At 42.2% G+C, this 13,297-nt stretch overlaps 1 protein-coding gene across 1 annotated transcript; it reads right to left on the bottom strand.

Annotated features, from left to right (window-relative positions):
* Nucleotides 1-7,657: 7,657 nt before the first annotated feature.
* LOC134667782 (uncharacterized) lies at nucleotides 7,658-12,793 on the bottom strand. The gene is made up of 3 exons (XM_063525192.1): nucleotides 12,719-12,793; nucleotides 11,872-12,055; nucleotides 7,658-11,163 (listed from the first exon to the last, which is right to left on the bottom strand). Exons 1-3 carry the CDS (start codon nucleotides 12,791-12,793, stop codon nucleotides 7,658-7,660), a joined length of 3,765 nt encoding a protein of 1,254 aa, XP_063381262.1.
* Between the last annotated feature and the right edge of the window lie 504 nt (nucleotides 12,794-13,297).

The following is a 13,297-nucleotide window of genomic DNA, read 5'->3' as shown; positions in this document are numbered from 1 at the left end:
TTTTGTTGTTTTAAATTTCTTTTTAAGTTATATTAATCAGAATGACTTTCATATTAGCTTCGGCAAACATTGTCATTCGTCCGGAGAACGGGCTGTCGAGATGGGCCAGAAATACAAAGTTGATAGCATGTTGATAGCAAGTTATAACGTAGGTAGATAAAGTGCATGCTCAGATATTTTTGAGCGACCAGATGAAAATAAGCAAATGTACAGTCAGCAGTCAGCCAAATATCGTAATATAACTTTGTTGCCATAGAAATAAGGATGTGTTCCGATATAGTGGCGAAATATTGAGAGACCACAGCGGCTCGGACACTGAGAGAATGGGAGAGGATCGTGCCGAGAGGGTAGGTACTTGGGACAACAAAATGGGAGATAGCCGATCGACGGACGTCCTAGGTACCGCTGAAACGACGTAGTTGCTCAAGACCTGCTCAACCTCCGCCATGCCGACTGGCGAGAGCTATCGCAAGACCGAGAAACATGACGTGATCTGGTGTCGGCCAGGACTAACGTTGCGTCACCGTGCACCGTACCTAGCCGTAGTAAGTAATGTTATAATATCCATAAAGGGAAATGGGGAAATATGATGGTATAATAATATACTCCGCCTGGTACTCTCTTCCCTTCTTTTCGTGGTCACGTGACTGACACAAACCTACGTCATCATGCGACAGTGCTATATGATATTGATAATATGCGATAGCGCTATATAAAGTGGCAATGTTATTGTGACGTAGGCTTGTGTCACTCTGGGAAGAGTAGACCATGTTTTATTACTTTTATTAGACTAAGGTTTGTATCAAAAGGCGATTTAGGGGCGGTGGTCATCCATATTATTCTTAAGGCGGTAATTAATCTAATGAACTTTTTTGCAACTAGGCTTTAACACAACACAACTAGGCTTGCAACTAGGCTTTAACACAACATAAAATAAATAATAATTTTATGTTGAAACAAGTTTTAAATAAATACCTACGTAGATGAAAAAATACAATCTTGCCTTTTATCAAATCACATCATTTTTTGAGAAATTTGCGAACTAAGTTATCCAAATAACGGCTACAATTTAATAAGAAATGGATATCACAGTTATAAACCCTGGCAGGATTGAATACATAATAATGTCGGTATTTCAATGTACGTAAAACAAACTCTTTATTTCATTTACGCGAGCGGAGCTGCGGGCCCGTCTAGTTTACAAAAATTTTGGTTTAGTTTTTTAATAAAATAAAATTAATAAATATTGGGAGATGAAGTTAATCAGATCGACTATAGACGGTATCCTTAGGTAGTTAAATAAATGTAAACAAAGTATTACATACTTTAGGGTACTTATGAAATATCTATAAGTTAACCAACCAAAAAGAAAACTGCCTGGATCTGTTCTACATCGTTCTGGCTTTAACCTATTTCATTCAATCGTGTAATGATTCTATCTACTCTCATAATGGCTATGGTAAATATATGGCATTGTCGTATTTGCCTACGTGACAGCGTGATAACGACAGTGTACGTCTCTTTCAATCGCGGGGTGTTAAAAAGTGACACTTATTTCACATGGATTTGGATAAACCCATCTATAATACGCCTGGTAGAAACAAACTTCTGTGCATGCTTTGCCACTATAATCCTACACACACACGCAGTAGTTACCTGCGCTGTAATTAGTACATTTACATAATAAGATTCACATGTAATGTTGACTTTGTTCCTTATTCACTGACAACTGACGTCTTAATTGATGACGACGCGTTATGGCAGAAACAATGCTCAGGAATATATCATTTATTTTCTTATGACAATGGGATAAGGTGTACAATGCTGTATTTATTTCCTCTGTTATTCAAAGCGTCCACAACTCTTGTGCGTTAATGTGCACTTAGAAAATAAATTGCAAGTTTATGACTAAAGAAGTTCACAATGACATAGCGGTGAGGTCATAAGTAATCGAAGTCGGAATCAACCGTTGACTTTCTGTGATTTTGACATGCTAATAAATTTATATTTGTGCTACTTTTACATTAGGTACTTAGGAAGCATTTTAATCATTCGAATAACTGGCACTTTGTTAAATATATGAGTATGCGGTGGAATTGTAATTTTTTAAATTGCTATGCTGTCAGTTCAAACAATCACAGATAAAATATGTAATTAGCGTTTAAAATCTCTGCAGTGAAACAAATTTCGTTATAGGTACTTATACCTCTTTAAATCCCATACTTAAATAAAAACAAAAAGGTGTGTAAATTTAGAACGATATTTAATCGTTTATTTATGGATGTGTTACACGTAGCGCGAAAAATAATAATGAGCAAAAATTAATAAAGTGAAAATCTGTATAATAAGATAATAACTATATCCGTAGTGGGTGCTCATCTGCTTTACGCAAAAAAGCGGAGCAAGCATAAGCACCTAATTTGGTCTCATCAATATTAAAGACGGGCTGAAACGCGGTCGTGTGAACTGAAAATTAAAATGGCGGAGCGCGCGTGATCCGCGTATGAACAACTAACTGTATGCTAATGTGTTATAGTTGTGCATGTAAACTGTAGGCCTAGCACATGATTGCCACGACAGTATCTAGCGGCGAGATAGACTACTCGTTTTTTTTCTAACTACCTATGTTAACTCTTAAATTGGCAAAGAATGTGGAAGGTCGTGAGTTCAAGCCTCTTCGGAACTCAATAGTACTACTGATTCTGTTTAAAAAAAAATGCAAAAAGACCAGTGAAGGTAATGTGCCTCCTCTGTCCCGTTGCCAATTTAAGGGTCAATAAAAGAGGGACGGGCAGTCAATTTCGCCGCGAGATAGATATTGTCGCGTCAATTCGGCTGTAGTGGTTGATATATTTAGTTTGTCTGTAGTCTATACTTATGTTGTATCGCCTAGCGTGGTACGGGCATGTGATGCGGAGGGATGAAAGTTATGTGACAAAAAAGGTATTACGAATGAATGTGGAGGGAATTAATGGGAGAGGAAGACCGAGAATAGGGTGGATGGACTGTGTGAGAGATGATATGAAGCGAACACAAGTGAATGATGAGATAACGGGCGAGAGAGAGGTATGGAAGAAAAAGACATGCTGCGCCGACCCCAAATGAATGGGATAAGGGCAAGCGAAAGAAGAAAGAAGAAGAAGTACTTATGTAATATTCTTTATAGTCTGACGTATTTTCTTAGGGACGGTTGAAACATTTATTTTAATAACAAATATCGAAAATGTATCCCCAGGCTTTTACAACTCCAGTTGGAACCTTGTTCATCAGACATTTTAATGACATATTTATCTCATGCGCAAACGCAACGCAATAATAAATTATCCCGCCATCTCATTGCACGATGCCATTCTATTTGCAAATTTGTCGCTTAAGTTTCCAGTATAAAATGGCCCTCCGATCACGTACAATTGCAAAGAATCGTCAGTCAAGTTTCACTGGTTTTTACAAAATATTATATCTTCCAACGCTCGCGTAGCTAGAATACTTGTCCAGCAAACACTCATTGTAAGTGTTGAGTTTATCAATAGTAGTATCTAGATGCCGAATGATCAATAAAGATGTCTGCACCACTGAAACCTGGTTTTCTCATTAGTCTATATGTCCGATTCTCGCTCGTTTTTTTCAATGCACCCTTTTAATTAATAGGCCAAGTCTGAAACTTGAGCGATTAAAGGTCTGATTCCAATCGCTTACTTACTTACTTACTGACTTACTTAATGCCGCAGCGACCCAAAATGAGTCTTGGCCTCCGACACGAGTACCCGCCAGCTGTCTCGATCCTGTGCCATTTCCACCCATCGCTTAGCTTGCACAAATTGAAGTATATAGTGAAGTTACATGTATTTTAGGTGTCTGGGTAGTTACGAAGATCATCCATGATTTCATCATATTAAAATTCATTTTCGATGTTACTCGACAATTTTTAGTACTCGGAATTCCCCGAACACAACTATAAAATATTAAGTATGCGATCCTCTAGAGTCTAGATCACCGGTCCATCATGAAGAAGTCCTGATGACCTATCGCGAAAAGTAAAAATTGAAATTTCGTTATCTGCATCACTATCACTCTTGCATATTCGAGCGACAGAGACAGATACCTAACGAAACTTCGGTTTCTGCGGTAGACCCTCAATACATTGCTTCTTCATCGCTTCTCAAGGCCCTTTCTATCTCAGTGGCCATCGCTCATTAGTCATTATAATTAAACCTAATTTAGGGCTTATAAAAACCTATTACCGTTATCTAGCTCCTTCATGATACTTGTACCCGGATAACATTATTGCCTTTTTTTTTTATTATGAATGGGCTTACTCATGGCCACAGACTAGCCGAGGCGTAGACTTAGGCCTTGTTAATTATGTGAATATTTTCCAACAGTCTAAAAGGTTGTCCATATTTACTCACTCTAACCAGTTTAAATGAGAACCGCGATTTCATAGATTTGTTAAGAACTTAGACATCAATTTATGATATGAAAGAGTCTATACTCGACTAAATCAACACAATGTTTTGTAGATTAGGAAGTTGGAATGTTCCCGTAGTGCATACAATTATGCAGTTTTTTAGACATGGCCCGTTGGGCAGAAAGGAAGCTTGTCTCTTAGGGCCAGTTGCACCAACCACATTTGACAGACTGATCAACGTCAGCCGGCGCGCCCCGGCGCTTTGCTATCAAACTTTCCATAGATAACAATTTAGCGAACTCTTTAACGATACGAACAGTTTGGTGCAACCGACCCTTAGTTTAGTCTGATTGAGGTTTTATTTTTGTTTTAAGCTATTTGTCGTAATGAGATCGGTGATTTTTCTATTGTCTTGTAGTTCCTTAAGAGGAAAATGGGTGACTGCATGCGATCGCTTCTCTATACAAACATAGTCCCCATTTCTTCTCTGAATATTATCATTATGCCAAATATTTTTGCATATTTTACAGAGACTAACAAAACTGGAATAAACCGAAAATACTGAAAACGACTTATATACAATGATTTAACGAAATGTACCTATCATGGGTATTACCTACTTTTTTCTTTCTTAAAATATTTTGTCTAAACTAGGCTGGCTCCTCTGGCTGCTAAATATTTTAATGATACTGTTTTTACAGCAAAATATTTTAATATTTTATTCCTCACGTCCAATACGTCCATCAAATTGCACTTGAACTTCACGTCAATTTTAAACGACAGAAAAAGCGGCTGTTTTCTTATAGCCGTCCATTTATTGCGTTAATGCGAAGCGACAATACGTCAACAACAAGGTACTCATTCCAAACACTCGCAGAATATAGGGGACTCAAAGGCTTGTGCGGATCAATACAGGGTGATTTCTGGGTCGTGATCCAGAACCACTTTTTCTGACTCTGTAAATGATCCACATTATCATATTTGATTAAAAGATAATTACTTTAATTATTCTTATTTTTATAGTAAAATTAATATTATACTAAGTAATTATGGTCACCCTATGACTTTTGACATACGCTGTATGGAAAGCGACAAGACGTCACATTGAGTAGGGTCACCAAATTGTATGCAAAAATGTTTTTTCCTACTTGTCATCTGGAAAATAATCATCATTATTGGTGATAAACAATAATTAACAACATCATTAGGCTCATCTTTGGATTCTGTATGATGTCTGTCTCTCTTGCTCCATGACCCCGAAATACGCTCTTGAAGTATGTACAGTTGTTTAGTATACCGTCTGGCTACAATGGTCGGATCGCTGCAGTGACTGCCGCAAGCAATGAGAACACATTACCATCTTTTGTTTTTGTTTTGCTTCTGAAAGGTCGGATTCGTCTTCGATCCGCATTTAAATTGGTCACCCACTTGTCAACATGACTAGTGTTACCATGTTTTTAAATTAAGAGCAATTTGGTCGGACAGTCCAGTAAATGTCAACTCATATGTATACGTGGTGGTTATCTCGATAAAAGTTATTTATTATTGTGCAAAGAAACTTGATACATATGTATATTTATTCTTAGCGAAGGCGTAAATAATATGCTCAGGGGTTTGTATTAGAGCTTTTAGTTTTTCAATAAGGGTAAATTACAAAATACACAACACGTATTTATAATAAATTACTATTTTTGTTTTCGGATAGTCATAATCCTATTAAATTCCATTTGTTAGCTTGTGTGCTTCGTGCTATGCAAGAAACCTAGTCGTATTTTATAGCGTGTATATATTTTTCCGTAAAAATCTCACTCTTTTTTACAACACCCATTCCTCATTCTCATAAAATAATGTTGAAAAGAGCCAATATATATCAAGCAAAAGCAAGTAATGAATCGCTATTTTAATTGTTCTGCAAACCAATTATTCACGATTATCTTACACAAAGAAACTACTTTACAATTATGATGATTGTTGACGATTAACGTGTTTTGGAAAACTGCAATGTTGAATGCAAAAAGAATCATTTGAGCAACATTGCCGCACATCATCTTTGTGATCATGATATCTCTATAGTCTTTATCTTTAGGTATTTAAAAAGTAAACAATCAAATTGTAAATTTTCGGGTAAGTATAGTTATATTTATTGGTAACCGACCAAATACAAAACCGCCTGGATCAGTCACTGTACGACCTGACTTTAACCTACATTGATCATGTAATGTTTTCATCTACCTTCCACTGGCTTAAGGAGCCATTTGAGGGTATATTTTATTTACTTTTATTTAAATACTTAGAGATGCATCTTTATAAGAGGGAAAATTGTATAAAAAATTCTAAAGAGCCCCTATAATTTTTTACTGAATTTCCTAGAGTACTATAGAAGGGTAGAGACCTCTGTATTGTATTGCATTTTCCGTTAATAAAATAAAATCAGCCAGTTAGGGCAAGACATAATTATAGGCCCTACGAAACAATTAACATTGTTCGCTTTTTTGGATTTTGTTAATTTATTGGAATTGCCGAGAAAGAGATAATTCCTATTAAGGGCAAGTTCAAGTTTCATTATAACTTATCATTATTTACCTATGTTCACTGGCGAAAGAGTGGACTGTAAAAAATGGGACGATAGGGGAATACTTTAGGGCCGGTTGAGCAAGAAAGTTGTTGTATGCCAAATTAACTTATGGAATTAAATTTAAGTGCGAGATAGTGTGAGACGAAGTTACCTTTGCAATCCGGTGGTTGTGGGTTGAACCGTTGGTTTCTGTTGTGGACTGCTGGTGGTGGTCCGGGCTGCCCTTGTCGCAAGCTAGAGGTAAGCTCAGAACCGTTACCTTCAGTCGGCCAACTTAGACCTAGGTTTTTCCACTGCACAGATGGGCACGGCGTCCTTCGGCTACACAGCACTGATTTTAAATAGTCTAGAGATTGGCAGTAGTGCTTTTAACAAAATTGCGAGAACATTAACGAGAATAGCGATATGTGATGTGCACTGGTAGTAGTTCTATGACATACTGGCTCTGACAGCTCATGACAGAGCAAGATTTAAATTCGAACCGTGACTTTGGTGTTGCCACAGTATTTACAAAAAAATATTCCTAAAAATACAAAGCCAAAGCTGAACATTCCGCCCACCAAAATGCATTGTATTTTGACTAAGCGAAAAAGAAACAATAAAGTAAGGTAAGTACGATAATATTAAGTCTAAAACGAAAAAATGGACAACACAAAGGTAGCGCTCTAAAGCGACTATGCAGGCAGTGGGCACAGTTTGACCACAGGCCGTTTGTACAACCCTATGGCCGTGCGCACAGTGACCACACGACAGATCCCGTCGGATCCGGGGTGTGTGTCGATGATGCGACCCAGGGGCCACTTCATTGGGCTCGTCTGCTCATTCACAACGAGCACTAGTGCACCAATTTGGACGTTGGGTTGCCTATCGTGCCACTTCATCCGCTGGTGGAGGGTATGCATATACTCCTTGGACCATTTGTTCCAGAAGTCCTGGTGCATCTTCTGAAGCAGCTTCCAGCGTTGGAGAGGGCTAACCCGAACGTCTGATAGGTCTTCCTCGGGCACGACAGATAAGGGCTCCGTTGTGAGAAAATGGCCCGGAGTAAGGGCCGATAAGTCGTTAGGATCGGTACTGAGAGGAGTAAGGGGTCTCGAATTAAGAAGAGCCTCGACCTGGGTCAAGATGGTTAGAAACTCTTCGTACGTCAACCTCTGACTACCGATGACTCGAGCCAAATGTGTTTTAACAGCCTTGATACCGGCCTCAGCGAGACCCGAGAAGTGAGGGCTGCCTGGCGGATTGAACTCGAATTTAATCTCGCTATGCGTCGCAGCATCTCCTACAATACGTTGCAAAATATTGCTCGCGCCGACAAAATTCTTCCCCTGGTCGGATACCAACCGGTTACACCGACCACGACGCGCGACGAAGCGGCGAAGCGCGGCAAGAAACGCGTCTGAGGACAGCTCAGTGACGAGCTCCGTGTGTACAGCCTTTGTCGAGGTGCACACGAAAACGCAAATGTAACCCTTGTAGGTCTTGTTACCTCGCCCGCGACCCAGAGCTATGTCAAAAGGTCCCCCGAAATCGACAGCAGCACTCAGGAAAGCTTTGAGCTGGGCTACCCGATAAGACGGCAAGTCGCCCATGAACGGCGCAGGAGCACCGAGTGGTCGAACACGGAAGCATTTCATGCATTTTGACGTGACAGCGTGGATAGCTCGCTTTGGGGACAGTATCCAGAAATGCTGCGCCAGCAAATTATGAAGCGTCTGGACGCCTGGGTGCATGAAACGCTTATGGTACTCGTCGATCAAGAGGGAGGTAAGACGATCGTCGCGAGGTAGCAACAGGGGATGTTTAACATCGAATTCGAGAGAAGCTCGCGACAGGCGTCCGCCCACCCTCAAGAGACCCGCGTCATCGAGGAATGGAGACAATTTCTTAAATGCTTTCGGGAGAAAGTTCGAAAGATTGTTTTTCACTTTCTCGATCTCCGAAGCAAAGTGGTGTTGTTGAACAGAACGCACGAGGAACATAAGCGCCTGTTTAATCTCCAGGGGTGTTAGAGGACCGTCCAACAAGTTGTTGGGCGTCTCCCGATTTCTTACGTTGTGCACGAAACGAAAACAATAGGCGAGGACACGTTGGAGTGTCCTCAGTGCCGAGAACTTATTCATTAAGTTGTCTGTCCACGTCTCCTGCACAGAGACAGTAAGGACAGTCACCTTGCGCTCTTCGTGTAGGACATCCACGTCGACTGATAACGTTGACTTAGGCCAGTCAGACTTGTCCAGCACGAGCCAAGATGGACCCTTCCACCAGTTACTATGGTGGACCAGGTCGTCCGGCAAGAGGCCCCGCGACCCACAGTCGGCAGGGTTGTCGCCAGTCCTCACGTGTCGCCAGCAATCAGGAGCGATAATCTCCTGGATGTGGCTCACGCGGTTAGCCACGAAAGTTTTCCACTTGGAAGGGCAAGACTTTATCCAAGTCAACGCAACGCTAGAGTCAGACCACGCGTACACCTTGTCGATTTTGTGGAGAGGCTCCAGAGCCGTTGCGACCGACTCCACTAGGTCTGCAAGTAGTACCGCGGCCAGCAACTCGAGACGTGGTATAGACAATTTACGCAGGGGTGCCACTCTCGATTTACCACAGACCAACTGGACGTACTGCGTTCCGTCCTCGCCTGACGTTCGAACGTAAACCACCGCGCAAAACCCTCGCTCTGAGGCGTCGCAGAACCCGTGAACTTCGAGCGAGACGAAATCGTTGACCATACGACGCGGGACAGACACGGACCTCAACGAAGGCAGCTGCGCTTTGAACTCTCGCCATTCGGATACAAGGTTCTCTGGCGCGTCGTCATCCCACGAGACACCTGAGACCCACAGCAACTGCATGAGATATTTCGCTAAGAACGTCACAGGTGAGAGAAGGCCCAGAGGGTCAAAGATCCGAGCAATCTCCGAGAGGATGGTACGTTTAGTGCACCGACGATCTTCGACAGCCACTCGAAAGGTGAAGTCGTCTGCCTGAGGTAACCACGAGAGGCCAAGAATTTTTAGTGAGATGTCCCCAATGGAGTTGAACTCCCGAAAGTCTTCAGAATACAAGTCTGAGGAGGGGACACCGTCGAAGAACTCCTGGTGGTTCGACGTCCATTTCCGCAAATGGAAACCGCCAGAAGCTAATATCGTCGACAACTCCGAACGAAGCTTCCGTGCTTCTTCGATAGAATGAGCTCCAGACACCACGTCGTCGACATAGATGTCGCGGTCTAGAACTGCCGAACCGGAAGGGTATTCTTCACCCGATTGCCTTGCCAACTGAGCAATAGTTCGGAGAGCTTGGTAAGGAGCGGACGAAACGCCGTAAGTAACGGTCAGCAGCCGATAGTCCCGGACAGGCTCATTGACAGACGGACGCCATAGGATACGCTGATATTCAGCATCTTCCGGGGACACTAAAATTTGTCTATACATTTGCTTGACGTCGGCCGTGAAAACAACATTATGCCACCGAAAACGAAGGAGCAAGTGGAAAATGTTATTTTGCAGCTTCTGCCCTGGCAGTAGCGCATCATTTAGCGAGATGCCTCGGCTGTCCTTGGCACTGGCGTCAAAGACGACCCGGAGAGGAGTACTGGTTGACGAGGGCCTCAATACTCCATGGTGGGGGATGTAGAAGAACTTCCCCTCATCCACCCTTGGAGGGTCACACTCCTCAAGGTGGCGACAGCTTTCGTAATCCTTCATAAAGGCTACATAGTTTTTGTAGAAGTCGGAGTTACTGAGTAACTTTCGCTCCAGCGACGAAAATTTCCTAAGAGCAATGGCTCGAGAGCCCGAGAAGGTGGGTTTATTGGAAGTGTCAGCGAAAGGTAGAGGAACGACGAATCTACCTTCCTCTGTGCGACGAAAGTTAGCGAGAAAATATTCCTCGCACAGCTGATCCTCCTTCGACAAAATGACGGTGTTCGGAGAGCGGACATCTTCCAACTCCCAGAACCTCTTAATAGAGTCGTCAATTGATAACCTGCCCACGACCAGTTGACAACTGTTACCACGGAACCGAGAACGACAGATGTCCGTTGCACAGTCGCCTGCGTCACCCATCAAAATCCACCCGAAGATGGTGTTGAGGGCAGTCGCCTGGCCAGGGGCCCCATGGGTCAAACCAGGGCGTAACGAAGAAGCGAGAATGTTGACGTTCAGCAGCAAGTCAACAGGTCCTGGAATATGCCAATGAGGGTCAGCTAACTCTAAGCCCCTGATATGTCGCCATGATGAGACATCAACATGATCCGTTGGCATTTCCGGACAAATTTTTGGTAACAAATAAGCCTCTACTGTAATAGCAGTATCAGACTTCCCGAGCCTGGACGAGACAGTACATGACAATGTGCCACCGGGCCTAGAAACCACATCACCAATGCCAGTCACGGCATGCTTCCCATATTCTGCCCGGAGACCAAGCTTCTTTGCACATTCCTCGCTTATAAAGTTGCAAGCACTGGCACAGTCAAGCAAAGCCCTTACCGCTACCAAGTCGCCTTGGGCATTCTTCACCAAAACCTTGGCAGTTGCAAACAAAGAAGAGGCCGCCACATTACTTGCCACCATTGCCAGCGGATTCGATGTGTCAGACGGATGCTTCGAGCTATTTACATCCACAGCCGGGGAGGCAGGCACATTTGCATTATTAAAATGTAACAGCGTATGGTGGGAGAAACGACACTGCTCACACCGCTGTTTTGACTTGCAGGACTTGACAGAATGAGACCCCGACAGACATAGAATACATAACTTATTTTCTTTCACACATTTGAACCGATCAGCGGGGTCATATTTTAAAAAAGTTGGACAAGATACAAGACTATGAGCCAGCTTACAGACTACACACGTTGGAGCAGTGACCACCAAGGCCATTTTTGGCTTACTAGAAGGCTTACTACTGCTAGGCTGAGGGGTACTAGCAACGAAGCCCGTTGACCCTGCAGCATCTAGTGCTCGGTATCTTTTCTCAACAAAATTCTGCAATTTACTAAACTCCGGGATATCATCGGAGTTGTGTTCTAGCTCAAACTGCTCCTTCGTGCTCCTATCCAGCTTCGACCACAGTAACTGAATAAGTAAAAAGTTTTTATCCGGCAAGCTGAAACCTTTCAATATTGACAAGTTTTCAGTAAAGACCCTATGAACCCGCTGTAGGTCACTAGGCCGAGACACTTTTACAGGTTCACACTGAGTAAGCTTATCATAATAAGTTGTAGCAATTAATTTAATTTTATTATATTGCTTGTACAGCGCCTCATATGCTACCTTATAATTGTCATCGGTGACAGGATAATTTTTTATAAGGTCATATGCTTCATTTTGCACGCTCGACAGTAAATAGTGTAATTTTTCAACAGGGGCAATATCTGTTCGCTTATGTACTAAAGAATTGAACAACTGTATGAATGTTACCCAGTTTTCAATTTTCCCATCGAAAGCTTTAATTTGTAACTTCGGCAACTTCGGCAAGACCGGCTGCGGCGTCCCCGATACCCCGGAAGCCCCAGCAAAGGCCTGCTTCCTATTCTGCAAACGCGATCTCACTGCCCTAACCTTCGAGTCGAACATCGCGGTATGGGAACAAATTTCGCGGTGCTCGCTTCGCGGAGCAGCACTTAAAAGTTTTATTTGAGCTTCATGAAAGTTTTTCGCAATTGCACACAATTCACTCTCGTCACACAAAGCTAATTCAGCATCCGACAACATTTGCAAATACTCTATTCTCATTACCTGATAATCACGAGCAATCATCACCGTGTCTACGCCAGCATCATCTTTCTCGCCAGACTTATCACTGCCTCCCATATTAATAAACACAAAACTACACAAAATTGCAGTAAATACACAAAAAAATGTTCAAAACAAACTGCAATTCACCTTCCACAACTTCAATGACAGACAGCTGACAGTTGACACTTGACAATTATGAAAAATGTTGCCAGCGCAATTAAATAAGTGACCGAATGATTTTATTAAAGCACCACTACACGACCACCAACTTTCTTGCTTACCCTCGACTTTTTTTATAAGTCTACCCTAAATTTAGAATTAAGCAGATGATATGACGAAACGAATTTGAATAAGCAACAGACAACGACAAACGAAAAACCAAAGGTCACTTTTCAAATTATCCGGTTCGAAGAACCAAAATGTTCACTGGCGAAAGAGTGGACTGTAAAAAATGGGACGATAGGGGAATACTTTAGGGCCGGTTGAGCAAGAAAGTTGTTGTATGCCAAATTAACTTATGGAATTAAATTTAAGTGCGAGATAGTGTGAGACGAAGTTACCTTTGCAATCCGGTGGTTG

The sequence above is a fragment of the Cydia fagiglandana genome, chromosome 9 (assembly GCF_963556715.1).
Source record: "Cydia fagiglandana chromosome 9, ilCydFagi1.1, whole genome shotgun sequence".
Lineage (NCBI taxonomy): Eukaryota > Metazoa > Arthropoda > Insecta > Lepidoptera > Tortricidae > Cydia > Cydia fagiglandana.
Note: the sequence above shows the minus strand (reverse complement) of the source record. Positions and strands in the feature narration are given on the sequence as shown.

Coding starts and splice junctions, on each gene's coding strand:
- LOC134667782 (XM_063525192.1), bottom strand. CDS start 12,793: ATGGGAGGCAGTGATAAGTCTGGCGAGAAAGATGATGCTGGCGTAGAC. Junction 12,056..12,718: donor TGATTGCTCGTGATTATCAG/GTAATGAGAATA, acceptor TTACTTATTCAG/TTACTGTGGTCGAAGCTGGA. Junction 11,164..11,871: donor TAGCAGTAGTAAGCCTTCTA/GTAAGCCAAAAA, acceptor GGCATATTCCAG/GACCTGTTGACTTGCTGCTG.